The sequence below is a fragment of the Acinonyx jubatus genome, chromosome A1 (assembly GCF_027475565.1).
Source record: "Acinonyx jubatus isolate Ajub_Pintada_27869175 chromosome A1, VMU_Ajub_asm_v1.0, whole genome shotgun sequence".
NCBI classification, from domain to species: Eukaryota; Metazoa; Chordata; class Mammalia; order Carnivora; family Felidae; genus Acinonyx; species Acinonyx jubatus.
This window is the reverse complement of record NC_069380.1, coordinates 108,742,658-108,761,909: the sequence shown is the minus strand read 5'-3', so window position 1 is coordinate 108,761,909 and position 19,252 is coordinate 108,742,658. Positions and strand designations below refer to the sequence as shown.

General features: G+C 47.2%; 1 protein-coding gene and 1 long non-coding RNA gene across 5 annotated transcripts in view; one reads left to right on the top strand and one right to left on the bottom strand.

Annotated features, from left to right (window-relative positions):
• The window catches only part of FSTL4 (follistatin like 4), a 714,076-nt gene extending 700,267 nt beyond the window's left edge, over positions 1–13,809 (top strand). For 3 of the 4 annotated variants that reach the window (XM_015083153.3, XM_027076699.2, XM_027076701.2), the window contains 3 exons: positions 3,700–3,807; positions 10,090–10,199; positions 12,468–13,809. In XM_015083153.3, coding sequence (XP_014938639.1) covers positions 3,700–3,807; positions 10,090–10,199; positions 12,468–13,170 — 921 coding nt within the window. In that variant the 3' untranslated portion in view covers positions 13,171–13,809. The remainder of the gene's footprint in view (positions 1–3,699; positions 3,808–10,089; positions 10,200–12,467) is intronic. The other variant, XM_053220961.1, reaches the window with a different exon arrangement.
• On the bottom strand, positions 1,153–15,801 carry LOC113604488 (uncharacterized). Its single transcript, XR_003426432.2, has 4 exons — positions 14,771–15,801; positions 5,086–5,164; positions 4,012–4,464; positions 1,153–1,359 (listed from the first exon to the last, which is right to left on the bottom strand). It is a non-coding gene; the product is annotated as an uncharacterized LOC113604488 (long non-coding RNA).
• Between the last annotated feature and the right edge of the window lie 3,451 nt (positions 15,802–19,252).

Genomic DNA, 19,252 nt, shown 5'->3' with positions numbered 1-19,252 from the left:
TCTGTTACTGATTTTTCTGGCCAGAGAGCATACTCGCAATCATTTCAATCCTTGAAAATTCATTGAAGCTTGCTTTATGACCCAGCTGATGATCAATGGGGTCAATGTTGCATTTGTACTTTACAAGAATGTGTATTCTAACGGGAGGTATAGTTTTCTATATATATGTCAATTATGTCAAGTAGCTTCATTGCATTGTTCAGATCTTCTAAGTGATTTTTTCATTGTTCACGGAGTCTGTCAGCTGCTGAAAGGTGTTGTTGAAGTCCAGCACTGTGATTGTAGATTTATGTAAAATTCTACCACTTTTGCTTTAAAATTGTAATAACTTCCTGGGACAAAGACTTCTTTGTTCTTAGAAAATATCTCTATATCTGGCAATACTTCTTGCCTGAAAGTCTATTTTTGCCTAATTCTAGTATAGACAGATCAAATTTCCTTTGATTAGTGTTAACATGGTATAATTTTCCAAACTCCATGTATTTGGGTTTCGGCGTTTATGTAGTATAATAATCTTCATCTTTGACTTGGATCATTTGATCCATTTATATTTAATGCAATTATATAGTTAAATCTACCATTTTCTGGTTTTCTCATTTGACCTAACTGTTCTGCTTTTTTCTCCTTTTTACTTTCTTTTGGATTAGTCAAACATTTTCGTTCTGTTACTATTATTACCACCATAGAGATTATAACATGCATCCTTGCCTCAATATAGTCCTGTACAAATTACTTCACTTCCCTAATAATGATAGAACCATACAACACTAACCCCTTAAACTCCTCTCCTGCCTTTTGCATTATTGTGGGAATGAATTTTAACTCTGTATATAATTTAACCCCACAAGACATGAGTTAGTATTATTTTGTATAGTTGATAGTCATTTATATTCACCTCCATATTTACTTTCTCACTACTCCTTATTCATTCCTGAAGCACACAGTTCTGTCTGGGATCATTTTCATTGTAAATGAAGAAGTTTCTTTAATAGTTCTTTTAGTGCAGATCTGCTGGCAACACATCCTGAGTTTGTTTGTTTAAAAGTAACTTTGCATTTTATTTTTAAAAACTATTTTCACTGGATATAGAATTCTACCTTGGTAAATTATACTCAGCATTTTAAGATGCTGTTACCTTGTCTTCCACTGTCAGTCTTATTGTCACCCTTCTGAAGGTCGTGTATCATTTGTTTTGACTGCTTTTCAGATTTTCTCTTTGGTCTTTAGCAGTTTCACTGTGATGTGCCCACGTACGGTATTCTTTGTATTTATTCTGATTTGGGAGTTCTAGTGGTTCTTGACTGTGTGGATTGATACCTTTCATCAGATTGGAATTCTTTCTTACCTCTTCTTTAGAAACTGTTAAAAAAAAAAAAGTTAGATCTTTCCACTGTATGCCACATGTCTGTTTTATTCACTCTTTTCCATTCTTGGTAGTCTCTTTGTGCTTCGAGTATGTTCTATCAATTTGTCTTTCAATTCACTGGGCCTATCTTCTGCTATGTCTAATACGGATTTAACAGAACCTAATTATTGAAATCTTAATTTCAGGTATTGCATTTTTCACTTTTGTAATTTCTACTTAAGTATATAAAATTGTAATTATATTTCTATGGGTCACCCATGGGTCTTTCTATTGTCTTTCATATGTAGTTTTTAATCACATAGTCTGTGTAGTCATGTCTTGTAATTTTTTAAATGCCAGACACTCCATATAAAAAAAAAAAAAAGACTTGAGATGGTTGTCATCTTCCTCTGCTAGGCAGAGAGAGTAGAGAATGAATCATTTTAGTCTAATCAAGTGCTAAGTTGAATCAAGCCTGAACTGAATTTTTTAAGGCTTACTCTGCTTCTGATTTATTCCTAGGCCTAGAAGTTAGCCCTTCAGGATTTTTAACTAAGAGCCTGGTATGTTCTTCAGTATCTTTTCCTTCTATACCTTTGCTCCTCAGCATATTAAGACTTCAGAACACTGTTGTGAATTTAGGAGATTATTGGTTTAGCTCTTCAGTCCGCTTGCTACTCCATACCACCTCAGAATGAGAATGTGAAATGTGATTGGAGAAGTGTAAATAGAAAGGAGAGAGGCAGCTACAGTCCAAACACTAGGGAAGTTTTGCTGTGAGGAAGGCAGACAAATGGGGTAACTCGAATAGAATGCATAATCAAGAGAGTTTTTAAAAGAGTTGAAGAAACTAGAGACAATGTCAAGATGGTATTATTGGTGGTGGGTTAAGCAGCTCTGGGTACAGGAAGACAGTGCCAGATCCTGGAGCCTTTAGCAAATGAAGAGAAGCAACCAGGAAGCTGGTAGATGCTGGGAACAAAAAGGAGCAGGTGGAGATATGAACAAAGGACCTGCAGTACTTGAATGTAGGAAGAGGCTTCAGGGGCCAAGGGCTTTAAATTAGAGTGAAAGGGGACTCCACAGATGATAACGAATGGAGAAGAAATTTAGGTCAGCATGGAGTGACAAAATTAAGAGTTCGGTTTTGTAGTTGTTAAGTTGAGGTCATCAACAGAGGAATGAGTCCTAAAGTCATCAGAGTACAGCAGGTTATCTGAAGCCATAGAATCAGATGAACTCACCCAGAGAAAAGATGTAGACACAGAGAAGGTGGTCAAAGATGAAGACCTGAAACATGCCAACATTTTGAAATCAGAATGAGGAAGGGAAGCTAGGGAGATGGGAAGCTGAGAGAAGAGAAGCTTCCTAGAAGGGAGTAGTTAACCATGTGGAATCTTGCTGACATGTCAAAAAAGAGGAGGATCACAAAGTGATCTATCTGACACAAAGGTCTTCAAACAGGTCAGTGGAGTGATGAAGACAGAAACTTGATGGGAATATTAAAGAGAAATGGATCATGGACTCCACAGCCAGTACTTCAGAGAAGCTTTGACCAATGGGGGTAGAGGTGGGTTTCTCCCCCCGAAAGGGTGACATCTTTAATGAACACAGGGAGTGGCCAGGATGGAGGCCAGTGACAAGAAGAGCAGGGGTCATAGTCTAGCGGTATGAGCATCATGGAGGAGAGTTCTGGAACTTAGACAACTACATTATAAAAAGCAGAAAACAGTCTCCATTTGAGAGGGCCACGGGGGAAGCTCTGTTCTCCAAGGATAATAGAGTTTCAGTTACAGCAGTTAACAAAAAATGTCTGCCTGAATCCTACAGTCTGGGTCCCAGAGCCTCCAGCTAAAGGATGTACAGATAGAGGCTGTGCAAAGAGACAAGACAGGTGATAATGGATGATCTCTAAGTCAGTCTCAGATGACACAGAAGGAAGGGCCAACTCACCAGAATCTCAGCCAAAGAACAGAACAGCCAAAGACACTGCAGGTTCTAGAGGCTCCAAAACGTTTCTAGGAGCCGTGGCCGGAGGGTCCTGCAGCTGATTCCTGAGTGGTAAACGTAAAGCCTCTGGGTTTAGACTTTTGCCAAGATGTCTTGGTCCCCTTTAAGTAAAACATGCACAAAGTTTATAAAAGGAATTAAATTACTGACAACGGTTTTATGCCTCTAAAGACAAACCCAGAAAGAGGCTTTGTGCCCTGGCTTCCCAAGCAGGCTCACTGCCAACGATGCTAGGTTAGCTATCCACTCACCTGGGCAGGAAGGCCATTTACACAAAGCCAAGAAATCACCACTGTGTCAGCTGATAAGAATGATGACCCACTTGTGCCTATTTTTTTTTCAAGTCCATAGGTGTGGACCCTCTGCCAGCTAAGCTGTCCTATGACAAGTCTCATGACCAAGTGTGGGTCCTGAGCTGGGGGGATGTGCACAAGTCCCAACCAAGCCTCCAGGTATGTTGAACATGTAGAGACTGACACCCCACAGGAACAGAGGACGCTATCCTGTCTAATAAATGTCTCTTGCTTCCCTAGGTAGCTGATCACATTTATCCAAAACCTATCCATCAAGGTTTGAGGAGAGAGTAGGAAGTAGGAAACAACCTTGGGCCAAAGCCCCTCACAGGCAATTCACAAGGTGTCTTCAGCCAGGCCTACCTTTAAAAGATAATACTGATGATGGATAAGATTCTGATGTCAGGACAACCAGAATGTGGCTTCCAGACCCCACCTCTCCTGATCCAGGACTTTCTTCACCTTGGGCTGGGCAGGCTGGAAAACAGTGTCAAAGCACGTGCTAGATGTGAGCCTGTAAGGAGGGAAAAGTAGGAGCAGTAGTTATGTCCATAAGTGGAAGCACATTTACTGAGTGCTTACAGTATGCTAGGACACAACAAAGTTCACTAATTTGCCCATGTCCCAACCCAGACAATGTGGCTCTGCAGCCCAACACTCAGCCACTGCACTGTGCTTCCTCTTTGAAAGAGTTTGGTCACAGGAGCTCTGTGGGATCCCCCCCTCTCCACCCGTCAGAGAAGGTCAACATCACCCCTGTGTTGAGCGTGCCTGGCTCTGCCTTTCTCATCCAGGGATGCATTACAGAATTAAACCCTAAAAAAAAAAAAGTGAGTTGAATGCCTACATTGTCCCAAAGATCTACATAGAACCATTCTAGATGCACAGAAGTTAATTCATTTCATACAGTGGATGCCTCAGCACATTAGGGTTTCATTCTCGCTCAGAACCCCAGCTGACAAGGGCTGCAGATGGAGTCAAGTTCACCCTGTTCTCAAGACTGGTAAGAGCAAAGGGACAGCTGGGTCTACAGAGGCTTCGTCCAGGGGAATACCTGCCTGCCTACCTCTGCCCGGTTGGGCCAGGGGGAAGACACTACTTCATCTCCTATAAATTGAAGCTATTGTCATTTGATGGATGCCATCAACGTGGGCCCCAGTGAGATGACAAAAAAATCCATTACAGTGTCTAGAAGCCTGAATAAAGGTCATTCAGAGCAGAGCCTAAGCCCAGGGAAATTGTAATTTTTATTGGCCCTCCCTCTGGCAGCTCCAACAAAGCCTCTAAGGTAATTCAAGGGGAGGGGTCACCAAAACTTTTTTTTTGCTGAAACCAAAAATGACTGCCTAATTTAACAAGGCAGAGGAGTTGAAAAACACATGGTTTCACAGGTCATCTGTAAAAGAGAAAACATGAGAGTGGCAGTGGATTTCTCACCTGTAACAGGAGCTGGCAGACTATGGCATCTACATGGCTGAGATCCAAGAATCCTATTCCCAGCTAAGATATCCTTTACCTGGCAGGACAAAAGAAAGATACAGTATGTGCAAGAATTCAGAGAGTGCATCACTCACCTGCACCCTCTAAGCAACAGATTTGAGGAAAGGATCCCAGACAAACACGAGATGAAGAAAGATCAAGAGGAGACTGATGTAAAGAATGAACCCACAGAGGAACTAAGATGGAGGAAGACAGGCTCTCTGCAAATGTGTAATAAGTTCTAAATAAGTATGTTTGAATTAGGATAGACAGGCTGAAAGAGAAATCCTGATGCCAGGCTATAACCAAAGATAAATTAATTCAGTAAAAATAATTGCATGGAGGGGAGGAAAGTGGAGGGAGTAAAAATACTTAGAAATATCTTATTGGGGTAGAGAAGGTATGGAGAATGCTGTTTGGAAGTAGTAGTTGGGAAGTGAGCATCTCATTATTCCAAATGTGATCAACTGAATTCTCCTAAAAGCTGTGATGATCAGACTTTGTTAGGAACAAAGGAAACTCTAACTTGTTTATAAGAAACACACATGGGGGCGCCTGGGTGGCTCAGTCGGTTAGGCATCCGACTTGGGCTCAGGTCATGATCTCGCAGTCCGTGGGTTCGAGCCCCACATTGGGCTCTGTGCTGACAGCTCAGAGCCTGGAGCCTGTTTCAGATTCTGGGTCTCCCTCTTTCTCTGACCCTCCCCTGTTCCTGCTCTCTGTCTCAAAAATAAATGTTAAAAAAAAATTAAAAAAACACACATGAAACAGAATAAAAGGTTGAATGAGGACAGGTGAACAAGAATATATTATTTCTACTAGTGCATATCAGGCAAGGTAGAGTTTAAGGTCACCAGCACTAAAAACAGCAAACAGAGAGATACTATGTCTCTACTATGTCTCCAGTACCCTATAGTTATCAAGCAACATTAACAACTAAATGGCCTCAAACAAGAGCAATTAAAAATACAAGGAGAACTTGGAGCACCGGGGTAGATTTGTCAGTTAAGAGTCTGATTCTTGATCTCAGCTCAGGTCTTAAGCTCAGGGTTGTGAGTTCAAGCCCCACATTGGGCTCTGCCCTGGACATGAAACCTACTTGAAAAAATAATACAAGGAGAACTTAATTTAACATGCACTTAAATTGTCCAAAGGATATGAATGACATGGGAAAATTGATTAAGAATGCAACTTGGTTTAATATACACCTTTCATGTGCAAAACAGTTTTTTCACACGTCCACATATGAATAGGTTTATCTGTAACCACAAAGGATATTAACCAATCTTGTAAAAGTAGATGTTATAGGCAACATTAGCTGATGAATTAGAAACAATTAAAATAGAACCTAATAAGAAGACACTCCTATATAACTACTGGATCAAAAAGGAAACTAAAAGGGAAATTAGAAACACTCTCAAAAGCAAGAGTAAAGCGATCATTCTACATCAAGACCAACAGGAGACAAAGAAGGCTGTAGACATGGAGTGTCTGGGTCTTAAAAGCCTGAAGAAGTACTTGTGTTAAGAAATGAGAACAAGAACAGAGTAGTGACAAGAAGAAGAAGAATGAAATTAATATAAATAAAACCAAAGAACAAAGAGAAACAGAGAAATCCTTCACAAGCCTGGTAAAGGAACAAAGAACGAATATATAAAATGAGGCATGAGAAAAGGAGTATTACTGCAGATACAGGAGGATAAAAATAACTGGAAATTAATACATGGCAACTCCGGGGCAGCAAATTTTAAAACCTAAAATAAGTGGATGATAGCTTACAAAATGTAGCCACCTGGCCAGCTCCATCAGTAGAGCGTGCAACTCTTGATTTCGGAGTCATGAGTGTAAGCCCCACACTGGGAGTAAACACTGACCTAACAGAAGCCCGTAATAGAATAATAATTACAGGGTTTTTTTAAAGATTGAAGAGCTACCACAGAAAAACAGTTGAATTTTATCGAACCTTCAAAATATATTTTTAATATTATTTAACTATCTCGGACCACAGGGAGGATAATGTGCAGCTTCTTTGTTTTAAATAGCCAGCATAATTTTAATTATGAAAATTGACTAAAAATTGTGTAAAAAAACAAAGCTGTAGGCTAATGTCACTTAGGAATACAGAAGCAAAATTCTAAACATGGTATTAAAAACAGAGTCCAGCAGTGCATCTAAATGCAGGGAACAAAGTGCCAGAATACGATGATGGTTCACTCTCAGGAAATCAGTCAACATTCTCTTAACACAAAGGGGGAAAAAAACTATTTTCAATAAATCCTGAAAAGGCACTGAATTAAATACAGCAGACATTCTCAATGAAATACTTAAAAACACGAACAAAAAGGCAATTTCTTAAATATAATGAACCCTATTTCCCAAAAACCAAGAGCAAAGTTTGCCTAAATGGCCAAACACAACTATTACAATCAGGAATTAGGTCACAACGTCCAGCATCCCAAGTGCAGAGTCTAGGCATTACACTGTAACAAGAAAGGGACCAGATTGAATAAACCTACCTTCATCCCTATGGGCTAGGGTTAAAGAAACCACTACTTGCAAAAACTCCTAGAAATGTCAACTGGCCCAGCCCTTGGGGTGCACAATTAGGAAAGGAGAACCAAAAGCCTCAAAACAATACTTTTTTGAATCCAGCAACTTGACTTCCAAAGGCTATGATCATGGGTATGGACAAAAACTTTGTTTCTCAATATCCAACACTAAGGAACTGGTTAAACAGAACTTTGCTTGGACTCCATGAAGGTGTTTCTATAAATGAAGCCCTTCCCTCAGCAGCCAGTGTTGGCTGGCACCTTCTTGAATCCTCCGTATCACTCCTTGGCCCACCAGTCCCAGACCCCCAGACCCCCCAGCTGAGCCTCCCTTCTCAGCTGGTTTTGTCTACCCTCTTAGAGAGATGTTCAGCCTTCAGGACTCCGCGTGAACTATCAAGTGACATTTCCTGATATCTAGCCACATATGTACGTCTCCATATGTGGGCTCCTGAAGCAAGCCCACAGAGCCAGCAAAATTAAGGAATTGGACAATTACCTTTTGGACACTAACATGCGGGGGAACGTGCCAGGATGCAAGGCCAAGAAGGAACTCACGACTCGTCAGACAAATGAGGCGGTCACACCCACATCAGTTCAATGGCCCGTGGTACTGCGTTTTGATGAAGTAACCTCTGAATATAGGGTGTCAGAGTGGTGAAGCGTGAATGACACTGACCGCTGACAGCCTGTAATTTTCCATCTCTATTAGAAGCTAAAATGACAGGCCTGCGATCAAGCAGTGATTGTATGGCTTCTTGGAATTCTCTGGTATTTTCCCCTAGACACTCCCATGATCCAGTTTCCTAATGCTGATATTTTCATGCCCAGCACCAAGAGTGTTTTCCCATGGACTTGCCATGGAAGTATCATTTGGCCATTTTAAAAAATCACAGAAAAATAACCTAATGCAGTGTGACAACTTTAGAGCTGCCCCAAGGCTGAAAATCACAGCCCTCCTCATTCCTGTCCGGCATCCTCTCTGCTTACCCCCCTCCCACCTCCACCCCCCAGGAAGCATGATCCAGAAGACTCAAACTTCAACCCTGCCTGAGGAGGCAGGCCAGGTGTTGTTTGTTTCCCCATAAAAGCAAGAGCCAGAAGGCAGTCCTATTCTTAAAAGATAAAAGCATCCAGAACTCCAAGCCACGTGAGTTACCGAAGCCCCAACAGAGACTGTCCTCAGCCTCAGGCTGCAGAAGTCTGGACCATGTAAGCACAGCCATACTATCAAGATCAGAGAAAGTGTCTCAGCTCTGTGTTCACAGTCTAGCCCCCCCACTCCCCTGCTCAGAGGGTCTGGGCTTGACCTTGTGGGCCTTCAGCCTCATCTGGCTGTGGGCCACCCACGTTTCAGGGCAATGGCCTAGAAATTGGAGGCTGACAAGCACATGAAGAAGGAAAGGGGACACAGGCTGTTGGGCATGGTGTCTCTGGCCTGGCCATGCCCAAGGCTGTGTTAGCTGATAGACACGTGCTCAGCCTGACCACAGCACGCTTTCCCGCAGGACCTCCACACTGCTCTCTTCCCACCTAATCTCCGACATCACTCGGCTCTGTTCTGCACTGCCACCGTGCCCTTCCCTGACACAGGCCCAGCAGGAACTGTCTACAGCAGAGAATGGCTGCGGCTGCCTCCTGCCAACCCCACAGAGAAAGTGGTACAAAAGAAGAAAGGGAAACAGAGGCAGCTATGCTCTGTCACTACCAATGTGTACAAAACACGGGGCCTGATTCTTGATTTCTCACAGCAGGTCCGTTGTGCAACTAGACCCGATCCCCAGCATTCTAACTGCAAGGCATCTAAATGGCTTGAGCAGCATCTTTGAATGGCATTTATGCAGGATTCCTGCTTTCTCCAATAAACCATGGAGTCACAATTCCCATAGAACACCTCTGTGAGCAGTCTATGATAGAGATGCCCAACAAATGGGCCCAGGCACCTGGCATCAAAGGAAAATAAGGAAGCAATAAATACTTGCACCATTTAACATTTTCATGACTGAAAAGCTCACTCCCTCTCTTCCCAGGGTGGCCTGGGTGCTGAGAAGGTGGGATTCTCAGTTGTAGGGGAGGTGGTCTCTGAGCAGAGTGATCTTTCTCTTCTGGGGACCTCTCCCAGAAGCTCCAGCGTGGTCCCCACTGTGCCATCAGGGGCTGGTGATGTGCGGGCCCAGTTTTGGGTCAGACCTGCCTGCACAGGAGGGAGTGATTCAGGCATTCATACCTGTACTGCCCCTCTCCCCCAAAGGGGGAGTCCCTGCTCTGCTCCTGCCCCCCTCTCTCACACTGGGGGCATCTCTCTCTGAAGTAGCTTGTCTGCTGAGGGGCCTTACCAGCATGTGCGGGTGGTTCCAGGTTTCCCACCCCTACCTGGGTGGGCCCTCACAAGGACCCTCCCTCTGTGTTATAGGTGATCACAGAAGCCAGCACCGGCCAGGGCCAGCACCTTATCCGCACACCGTTTGCAGGAGTGGATGATTTCTTCATTCCTCCAACAAACCTCATCATCAACCATATCAGGTGAGACAGGCCCACGATGCCCTAAGGAACCCCCATAATCCAACTCAGCCCGGCATGTGGTGCATTTGCCCACTGTGAGACCTGCTCCTTCTGTGTCTCTGTCACTCATCCTGAGCTGGCCTTGGGCTCCGTCATGAGGGGACAGAAATGGACCCATCACTAGTCCTTAAGTGCCTTAGTTAAGGAAGGCACCCAGCTCCTATGGCCCTCAGAGGCCCACTGAGGACAGAAAGTCTCATCCTCAAGGTGAGGACTATAGAGAAAAGGAAACAATAGTGGTTAATGGGTCACCCTCTCCTTGTTAGACACAAAGAAACTAGTAGAAGTGGTCTTGACCCCTTTTTACACATGCGGAAACCAAGGATTAGAGAAGTTAAAACACGGGCCAAGTTTACACATCCAGGAAGAGTCAGATGAAATACGAGGCCAAGTCTCTTTTTAGTTCCTTATTCTCTGCTGCCCACTGCCCATGGGTTTTCCAGAAGCCCCCAGAGCAGCCATGGAGAGGGCCAGCCAGGGAACAAGGCCTCTGCTTGTCTGGTTTTCACCATCCAGAACAGCCTAAAAATGGTGGCCTATGGTCTCAACTGCAAACCTCAGCTCAACCTGGCTGTTCCCCCTGCCTGTTCGTTTCAGACAACCCCTAACACCTACTGTAAAGTCACCACTGCAGAAGACTCAGCCTGCCCCTTTATAAAGTCACAGAGACCTGAAAGTCGTGCCTTTCTTTTGTCCGACATCAAGTCCCTTTCTCCAGGAAGAAAGGACTCATTGTTACATATTGAAGCTGGACTTGTAAAACTAGGCCCACCCACTGATTCAAGCCCAAGAAAGAAAACAGCTCCTTTATGAACCCTACCGTGTAGACAGCACCTGGGAGGAGCCTCTAAGATTCTGGGGGTTGCTCAAGGGTGAAAAAACCCCAAAGAAGCTGAATTCAGGCGGGAGTCTAGCACATTTACAGGCTCTGTGGCACCTGGGTGTGGCATTTTACATTCAAGTTCTTTACCAGAGTTTCATGCTCTTTCCATGCTTGATCTCTTTTTTTTTTTTAATGTTTATTTAGTTTTGAGACAGAGAGAGACAGAGCATGAATGGGGGAGGGACAGAAAGAGAGGGAGACACAGAATCGGAAGCAGGCTCCAGGCTCTGAGCCATCAGCCCAGAGCCTGACGCGGGGCTTGAACCCACAAACCGTGAGATCGTGACCTGAGCTGAAGTCGGACGCTCAACCGACTGAGCCACCCAGGCGCCCCATCCATGCTTGATCTCTTTAAGAATGCTTTAAAGATGCTTTTAAGTGGGCATTTCCCCCACTCAGCGACTCAGGTATTCAAAAGAGAAGTGTGGAGGAGATGTTTCTCTTCCTCCCATAGGCATCCACGGCACCAAAAGGCCTCTCTCAGTCAGCGATTGAGGCAGAGGCTCTTAGGTCAAAGCCAAGTCCTGCCTGGGGTCAGGCCTTCTGACAGCTTGCCACCCACCCCCAGAGGGGAATTTCACCAAGCCCAGATGTGAGTGGCTACCGCCTGCTGGGCCCTTCCCCTCAAGCTCTGTCTTTGATCCAGTCCTCCCAAAAGCCCTCAGAAGGAACCGCCCTCTTCAGCATGGCAGAGGCTCTAAGAGGCCGTCCACACACCGGGCTCTGCAGTGGGCAGGGCAGCAGGGCCACGCCAAGGCCATCTGGCTGCAAAGGTAAAAGCTGTCCTCAGCCCCCCTGCCCAAGCTTCCTCCCCCAGGGGATCAGGGATCATAACCGACACAGGAGAGGCTGCCCCTCCACCTTCCTCTCCCCCGGGGGAGGGAGCTCTGGAGGAAGCGAGTTGGCTTGCGGTGCCTGCTCAGAATCTGATTAGTCCAGAGGACAGTAGCAGCAAGCCCACCTCTGCCTCCTCCTCCTGGCAGGTGATCGGGGCTCTTTTCCCTCCAGGCACAGGCCCCCACTTCCCAGCTGGCAGCAGGCCTCAGGGGAGCTGATGTGAAGGCATCCCAAAGGGAGAAGCTATTGACGGCACTTTTATGCTCCTCCTTTACCATTTCTAGAGATGAGTGCGTGTTATGAGAGCAGAAATCGAGGAGCGTTTGTAATGCGGCTGCCTTCATTTTCACCTCGTAGATGAATGACTGAAGAAGCCAGGCCCTGCAGGATGGTACATCTAATTAAGAAGCTGTTAGCGCACTGAAGGATTAGGATAAAGGGAAGAGAATGGATGCAATCCTTTAGAGGAATGACAGAGCCCCTCCTGACCTCAGTTCTTCCCTTCGCAGGTTCGGCTTCATCTTCAACAAGTCTGAGCCCGCAGTTCACAAAGTTGACCTGGAAACACTGGTGCTGCTCAAGACCATCAGCCTGCAGAGCCACGGCTGCGTGCCACAGGCCATGGCCCACACCCACCTGGGTGGCTACTTCTTCATCCAGTGCCAACAGGATGGCCCCGCTTCTGCCGCCCCCCAGTTGCTGCTCGACAGTGTCACGGACTCCGTGCTCGGCCCCAATGGGGACGTGACTGGCACCCCACACGTGTCCCCCGACGGGCGCTTTGTGGTCAGCACTGCTGCCACCAGCCCCCAGCTGCACGTGCAGGAGATCACGCTGCAGGGAGAGATCCAGACTCTCTCTAGCCTGAAAATAAGCCAGGGCATCTCCGACGTGGCCTTCCAGCACTCCTTCACCCACGGCGATCAGTACTACATCTACGCCCCCCTGGAGACAGAGCCAGACCTGCTGTTCCTGGAGCTGTCCACGGGGAAGACGGGCATGCTCAAGAACTTGAAGGAGCCGCCCACAGGGCCCGCATGGCCTTGGGGAGGGCCCCGCAGGATCGTGAGGGACAGCGGGCTCTTTGGACAGTACCTGCTCATCCCCGCCCAAGAGTCGCTGTTTCTCGTCAACGGGAGACAAAACGCGCTGCGGTGTGAGGTGTCGGGCGTAAAGCGGGGGACCACAGTGGTGTGGGTGGGCGAGGTATGAAGGAGCCCGGGGCAGAGCCCTGGGCCACCCAGCACGGCCGAGTCCTCACACCGCAGCCCCAGGCAGGCGCCCTGTACATTTTCACGGACAAAAGCAAAACCTGTATCCGCTTTGTGGTTCAACACTGGCCTCCTTGCAAGTTTCCTAGTATAAGGTATGCGCTGCTAACCAGATTGGGGTTTTTCGTTGGGAAGTATGATTTATGCCTTGAGCTACGGTGGGAACACACGCTGCTGTGTAAAGGAATCATTTCTGTGCCCAGCTACACGCCATGTTTCCTGGGGAACACTGCGGAACCAAGAGCTCCTGCTTTCCAGGCTGACACTTGTGTCGGTTGCCTTCATGTACTCATTGTCCGTCACAGCCGGGTCCAGCCAACCTCCCCCCTGATGGAGTGGCCCCGAAGCCGGGCCTGGAAACTCAGTGCGAGCCCTGGCTTTCGCTCCAGGCATGAGAGCCACGTCTGCCCTCATTCCGGACCTTCTTTTCTCCTGAGCAGCCGCTTCATGCTTTTTTTCCATGTGACTTGGTGTAAGCCTGAGGGAGATCCAGCCAGACTTCTTGCGTCTTGGGGGATGGGGAAATCACTTACTTTATTTTGGAAATTTTGATTAAAAGATAATTTTTTATAATCTCAAATGCTAGTAAGCAGAAAGATGCTCTCCGAGGTCCGCTCTGTTCGTCCCTGCCTTAGGCCAAGTCTCTGAGAGTCACCACCCCACACCCAGAAAGAACAGCGATCATCCAGGAATAACGGTCCTCTATACCACGGACACCCCGAGTACAGATCTAGCCACCAAAGTGGCAAAGACTTTGTTCTGGGCCGGGATGCAAAGAGACCAGGACAAACCCTGTGTGCCTGCTTTTTACCACTGAACGGGGATGTTTTATGAGCCGGGCCCAGTTCCCCAGATTCAGGGCAGACTGGGCTTGCCATGGAGGCCTACAGAAGAGTGACCTCCTGGTGCAACACAAAGACACGTGTGGGGTCCAAGTGGCTTCTGTAGGCGATCCCTTTCAAAAATCAATTTCTTTTCTGCCCGTGGCCCTTGCACTCAGCTCTAGCACGCCCATCATTGCATCATCACTGCACAGCACATTTCAGTCTTTTCTTGCACGTGGACCCTTCTGTCCCCAATAATATACACTGCAAAACCCACAATCAGAAGGCAGAGGGAAGGGGGGGCCAGTGGCGGGAGGGTGTGGGCTGCCAATGCTTCATGATTCCCAAATATCTCAGACAATGCTGGGCTGTCAGGGGGGCATCGAGGAAGTACAACCCAGCTGGCCCCGAGAAGACAGCTCATGTTGGAGAATGTCAGCTTTGGGGCTCCCGGCACACCCCTTTCCTTCTCCCTCACCTCATTCACCAAAACACACTTGTATGCTTTCTGGCCTGAATGATCGGTTTTCAAGTCACATGAAGTTGGAAGAGATGGTCTCATCATGGACACCTCACCTAGGGCAGACCGCTTCACCCGCCAACATGGCCATGCTTTTCCCGCTCTGATCACTGGCCGCTTTCAGGGACAGGAAGACACAGACCCTGCCTTGCTGTAAATACAGCTCCCTTGCACACTCACCTGAATGCCCAACCTACCTGACCCCAACTTGATTTCCTGAAATCAGCCAGTCCTGTTGTCTCACGTATCTTGGTCCATCCAACGCCTGTCCCCTCCACCTCCCAAGAGTGTGCCTAGGTATGTACATGCATACTTTAGATTTCGTTACATGTACTTGAGCTGTAGCTACAGGTTGAAAGGATGGACTTCAAAAGCCGCATACTCAGTTTCCCAAGAGCGGGGATGGATGGGTGACACCTCTCACCCTTTCTTCTTCCTGCCCCAATCTCTTGACACATTCACTTCCAGACTTCCACATTTATCACTGCAGTTCTCCACTTTCACCAACTTCTCCCTTTGGAAAAATCTTCCAGATGATGGCAACCCCTGGCAGACAAAGTCTGAGCCTACCTGAGGAAGAGCCTACCACCTCCCAGGTCAGGACATCAGCCCCTGGGGGGTCATGGGTTCCTAAGTCAAAGACCAGTCCAATCCCAGCAGGCCTTGTGATCTGGGAGACTGCAGCATCCGTTCCTTTGCCTCATTCCTTCTGTTTCTAAGTGTGTCTGAAAAGCATTTCTGCCTCTGGCTAACTCACTGTGCAATTAACTGGAGATGCCAGCTTAGGGCTCGGGGCCAGCGTTCCACACACTGTTGAATCAGAGCAGGGATTTGTAGGCCTGAAAACAGTGCAGTCTGCACATTCACAAAGGCAAGAGAGTAAATGCTTTTTCATCACAGCAACTAGCCGAACTGCTGGGTGGGAGGCAGAGGAAAGGCTGGCCAGGCTGCCCCCCACCCCCCTTCCAGCCCCAGAAGCTCAGAGGAACACGGTCCCAAAGTCACTGATATAAGAAGTTACCACATCAGGTGAGCCTTGCTGCCGACCCAGCCACAGCCCTCTGAAAAACACACAAGATCACCTACCAACCAACCGATACTTCACATTAAAGAAGCACTTCATCTTAACAATGACACATTCATAATGAACTATTTCAAAATTTACTGAATTTTGAAATAAAATTTAATTTCACAAAAATTCAACATAGTATTTTTTTTCATAACAACTCACAAATAACCTACACCTTTGCTGATATTACGGATTTGAAATGGAGGAGCTGGTGTTCCTTCCGCCCCAGTGAGCAAAACCCTGCATGGAGGCAGTGGGTCTGAAAGCCTACCCAGCCTTCTACCGAGGGGTAATAGTAAGAGGGAAGTGTCTGCTTGCAGGTGGCCACACGGACCATCTGCACAGGATACCTGGGTGTGGACAATGTGCTGTGTGGCAAATGCCACCATCCCCACCCCGGCAATCCTGCCCAACAAACTCTGCCTGGGGCTGGCCCAGGCTTCTTCCCTAGGTCTCCCAGTCAATTCAAGCATCTCACTATACCTTCCCCAAGCCCCTGGAAGTAGCTGGAAGGACCCTGTGAAGTGTGGGTGGGGCCAACCACTAATCCCCAACCACAAGATGCAGGAACTTGAATCTAGATGCATCATGAACAGAGACAGAAGCTCAGCCCCTGCATGCCCCCTCCCACCTCACCCCTGCCACCTGCTGTCTTTCCCACTGCTCTGTGCAGAAAAGGGCTCCCAGCTCCAGGGAGGGCTCCCGAGGACAGCTCTTAACCCTGAAAAAAGCAGAGAACTGCCTGTTGCCCTAGGGAACCTAATTGCTGAGGCTCCATTTAGGAGAGCAGCCTGAAGTTGGCTTTGTGTGGCCACACCTTCTTTTCTGTTGACCAATAACCTGTGAACTAAAGGAGAATCCAGAACAGAGATGTGCAACAGATCCATTCTGGCTATATTTTTCTACCAGGGGCTTGCAACATCATCAATTCATTTCTCACTGTGTGTTTCATTCAGACACTGTGGATGCTGAACCACCCTCATCACCAAATCCCACAGCCCTGTCCTGGGCCCTTCTCTCCAGAAGCAAGCCCCTTGGATTGCTGAGGCCACTTGCCCTCCCTCCCGTGCACTACTGGTCTACCTCACCTTCTCCTCCCTGTACCCAGCTCCTCTGACAGCTGCCCCCACCCAGGAAGCTGGACGGTGACGTGGGCCAACAACAATGACATGAAATCCTTTGCTGTCCTTGCCCACCCAGAACCCCAGGTTCTGTTCCACATGCAGTCAGAACCCACTGGACACAGCCCTTGGCCGCCCAGAATCACAACCTCCACACCCTAGCTCGCAGACCTTCCAAACGAGGTAACCAAGACCAGAGCAAGCTCACAGGTGTCAGAGAAGTCAACTGTTGTCAAACAGAAACTGTCAGACAGGAATAGAGACCATGACGTCTCGGCCAAGCTTCATCCCTTAGAGGGCCCAAGCCACACCTCCCTCCTTCCCACTTTACTCTCAGCCTTTCTGGCTCCCCTCCTATGCTTCAGGTCTCCTGCACGTGCGCTGTGCCACAGCTCCTACAGTTCAAGGGACAACTGACCTTACTGTCACACCAGCTCCCCACAATGGCCTTTGCCCATGCTGCTAGCTAGCTTTGGAAGTCCAAGTAAGAAGTCACTCCCAGGGCCACATACTACTATTTGCTCCCACAGGAGCACAGAGGCAGAGGAGTTTTGTTTGACAAAGTCACTAGCTGCCATGGCTTCTGTCCAAAATCATAGAGATTACAGAATAGAGAGCGGCTTAAAAGATTCAAAGGAGAAAATACATGGTGCCTATTCTCGAGGTCTGACTACAGGACCCCAAATCCCTCATGCAGCACAGGCCACTTCCTGCTTCTCTCTTCACCAGATTACCTGCCAAGTTACTTGAGAATCTGAGCATCTTATGCAGGCCTGCAGGCTTTAGGCACAGCCACAGAGCCGGCAGCAGGAGCCCAGCAAACATGGTCTCACACATTCTCTGGAGCTGTAGGCAGCAGTGGGGATTAAACCAAACACAGTGTGTGAAATTATGGAAAGTATGGGAAGAGCAGGAATTGGCCTCCAAAACTGAGAGTGAGGCTTCCTGAGCCAGCCCCAAAGTGTTGAACCCGTACTTTTTGTTGTTCTTGGATAAACCCACAATTCACACACACACACACACACACACACGCACATGCACACCCTTCCCAAGCTCATCTTGACCAATATGGGACCATCTGTTTCCCCTGTGACCCTAGAGAAGGTGGACCATGCCCCAGAGGGCTCTAGAAGGCTTAGCCTGCACTGCACAAAGCACAAACTGTTGATTCGCCCCCACCCCAAGAATGGTGGCCTCTCCACATGTCACCAGGGCAGGATCAGAGAATGCTGCCCTTTGGGGACACACTCTTCAAGATCAGAGCTTCCTAGCGAGTTTCCATAGTTACCACATTCGCCTGCCAAGATCAGAGCTTCACGGCGGTCGTTGGTGGTATAGTGGTGAACACAGCTGCCTGCCAAGATCAGAGCTTCATTTGTAAAGAAGTGCAACTAGTCTCTGCTGATCATGGGGCCCAAGTGCTTTCTCTTTTAGAGAAAATTCCCTAAATCCAAACCCTTGTCCGCTGCCCAGAGTGACATCTGCCATCCGTTTAAGAGTCAGTTAAGATACTTCAGCTGCTTCAGAGAGGTGCAGGACAACAGGTCCATAAGCCACCACCCCAGACCCCACAGCAGCCCCTGTGGCTGGGCAGCCCCCATTTCTGGCCTGGCCCTGTCACCCCCCCCACCATGGTTCCCCCTCCTGCTCACACTTTCTGAAGGCCCTGTGAGATGGCCTCAAAACAGAAGTGGCCATGGAGTGTTGCTGCAGTGGTCACACACAGTGTTTCATGATATAGTGTAGCTGAATGGCCCTCAAGATACAAAGTCACATGCACACCCTTTGTCCCATTAAGATTCTCCTCCTCCCCCGCCTCAGAAAACTTTCAGAGCTCTTACGTCAAGGCAGATATATTATTTTGAGCAGTTGTGTAGACACCAAAATCTATTTTCTGTAATCACCAGTATTTCTCAAAAGGCCTCCTGTACTTACGATACATGTGAATTTTTCCTTGTTTATACGATATATATAAATTATTTTTAATACATCAACTTTAGAACTTTGTATCAACACAGTAACCGTACCTGGCATTTGAAATAAGTTTGTGTTTACTTTAATGTATTGCACAGTATTGAACACACCGTGTAACTGCAGTACCACTTGATAAAAGACGATTCACAAATTATCATCAAGTATTGTCAATGTAAATGCTCTTTTTCGGAGGATTTTACAATAAAACTTGAGAAAAGTTACCGTCTGTTGCTGCCAGTCTCTGTGCAGTTGGTGAAGCGAGAAGGGGCTAAGGCAGGACCACGCACATGGTTCTCCCCATTCCCCATCACCACAGCAGGTTCCGGAAGGGCCAAGGGAAACGGCCTCTCCTCTGGCCTGCTCCGAAGTGCTGCTGAGCAAAGGCAGGCCCTTGAACATGGTAGTCCCTTCCCCCATGTTCAAATTTCGGGTCTCCAAATGTACAACCAACATCTGGATCAAAACTTCTCTTCACCTGCCCTGGGAGACTTGCACAACTTGCCACAGTCTCCACC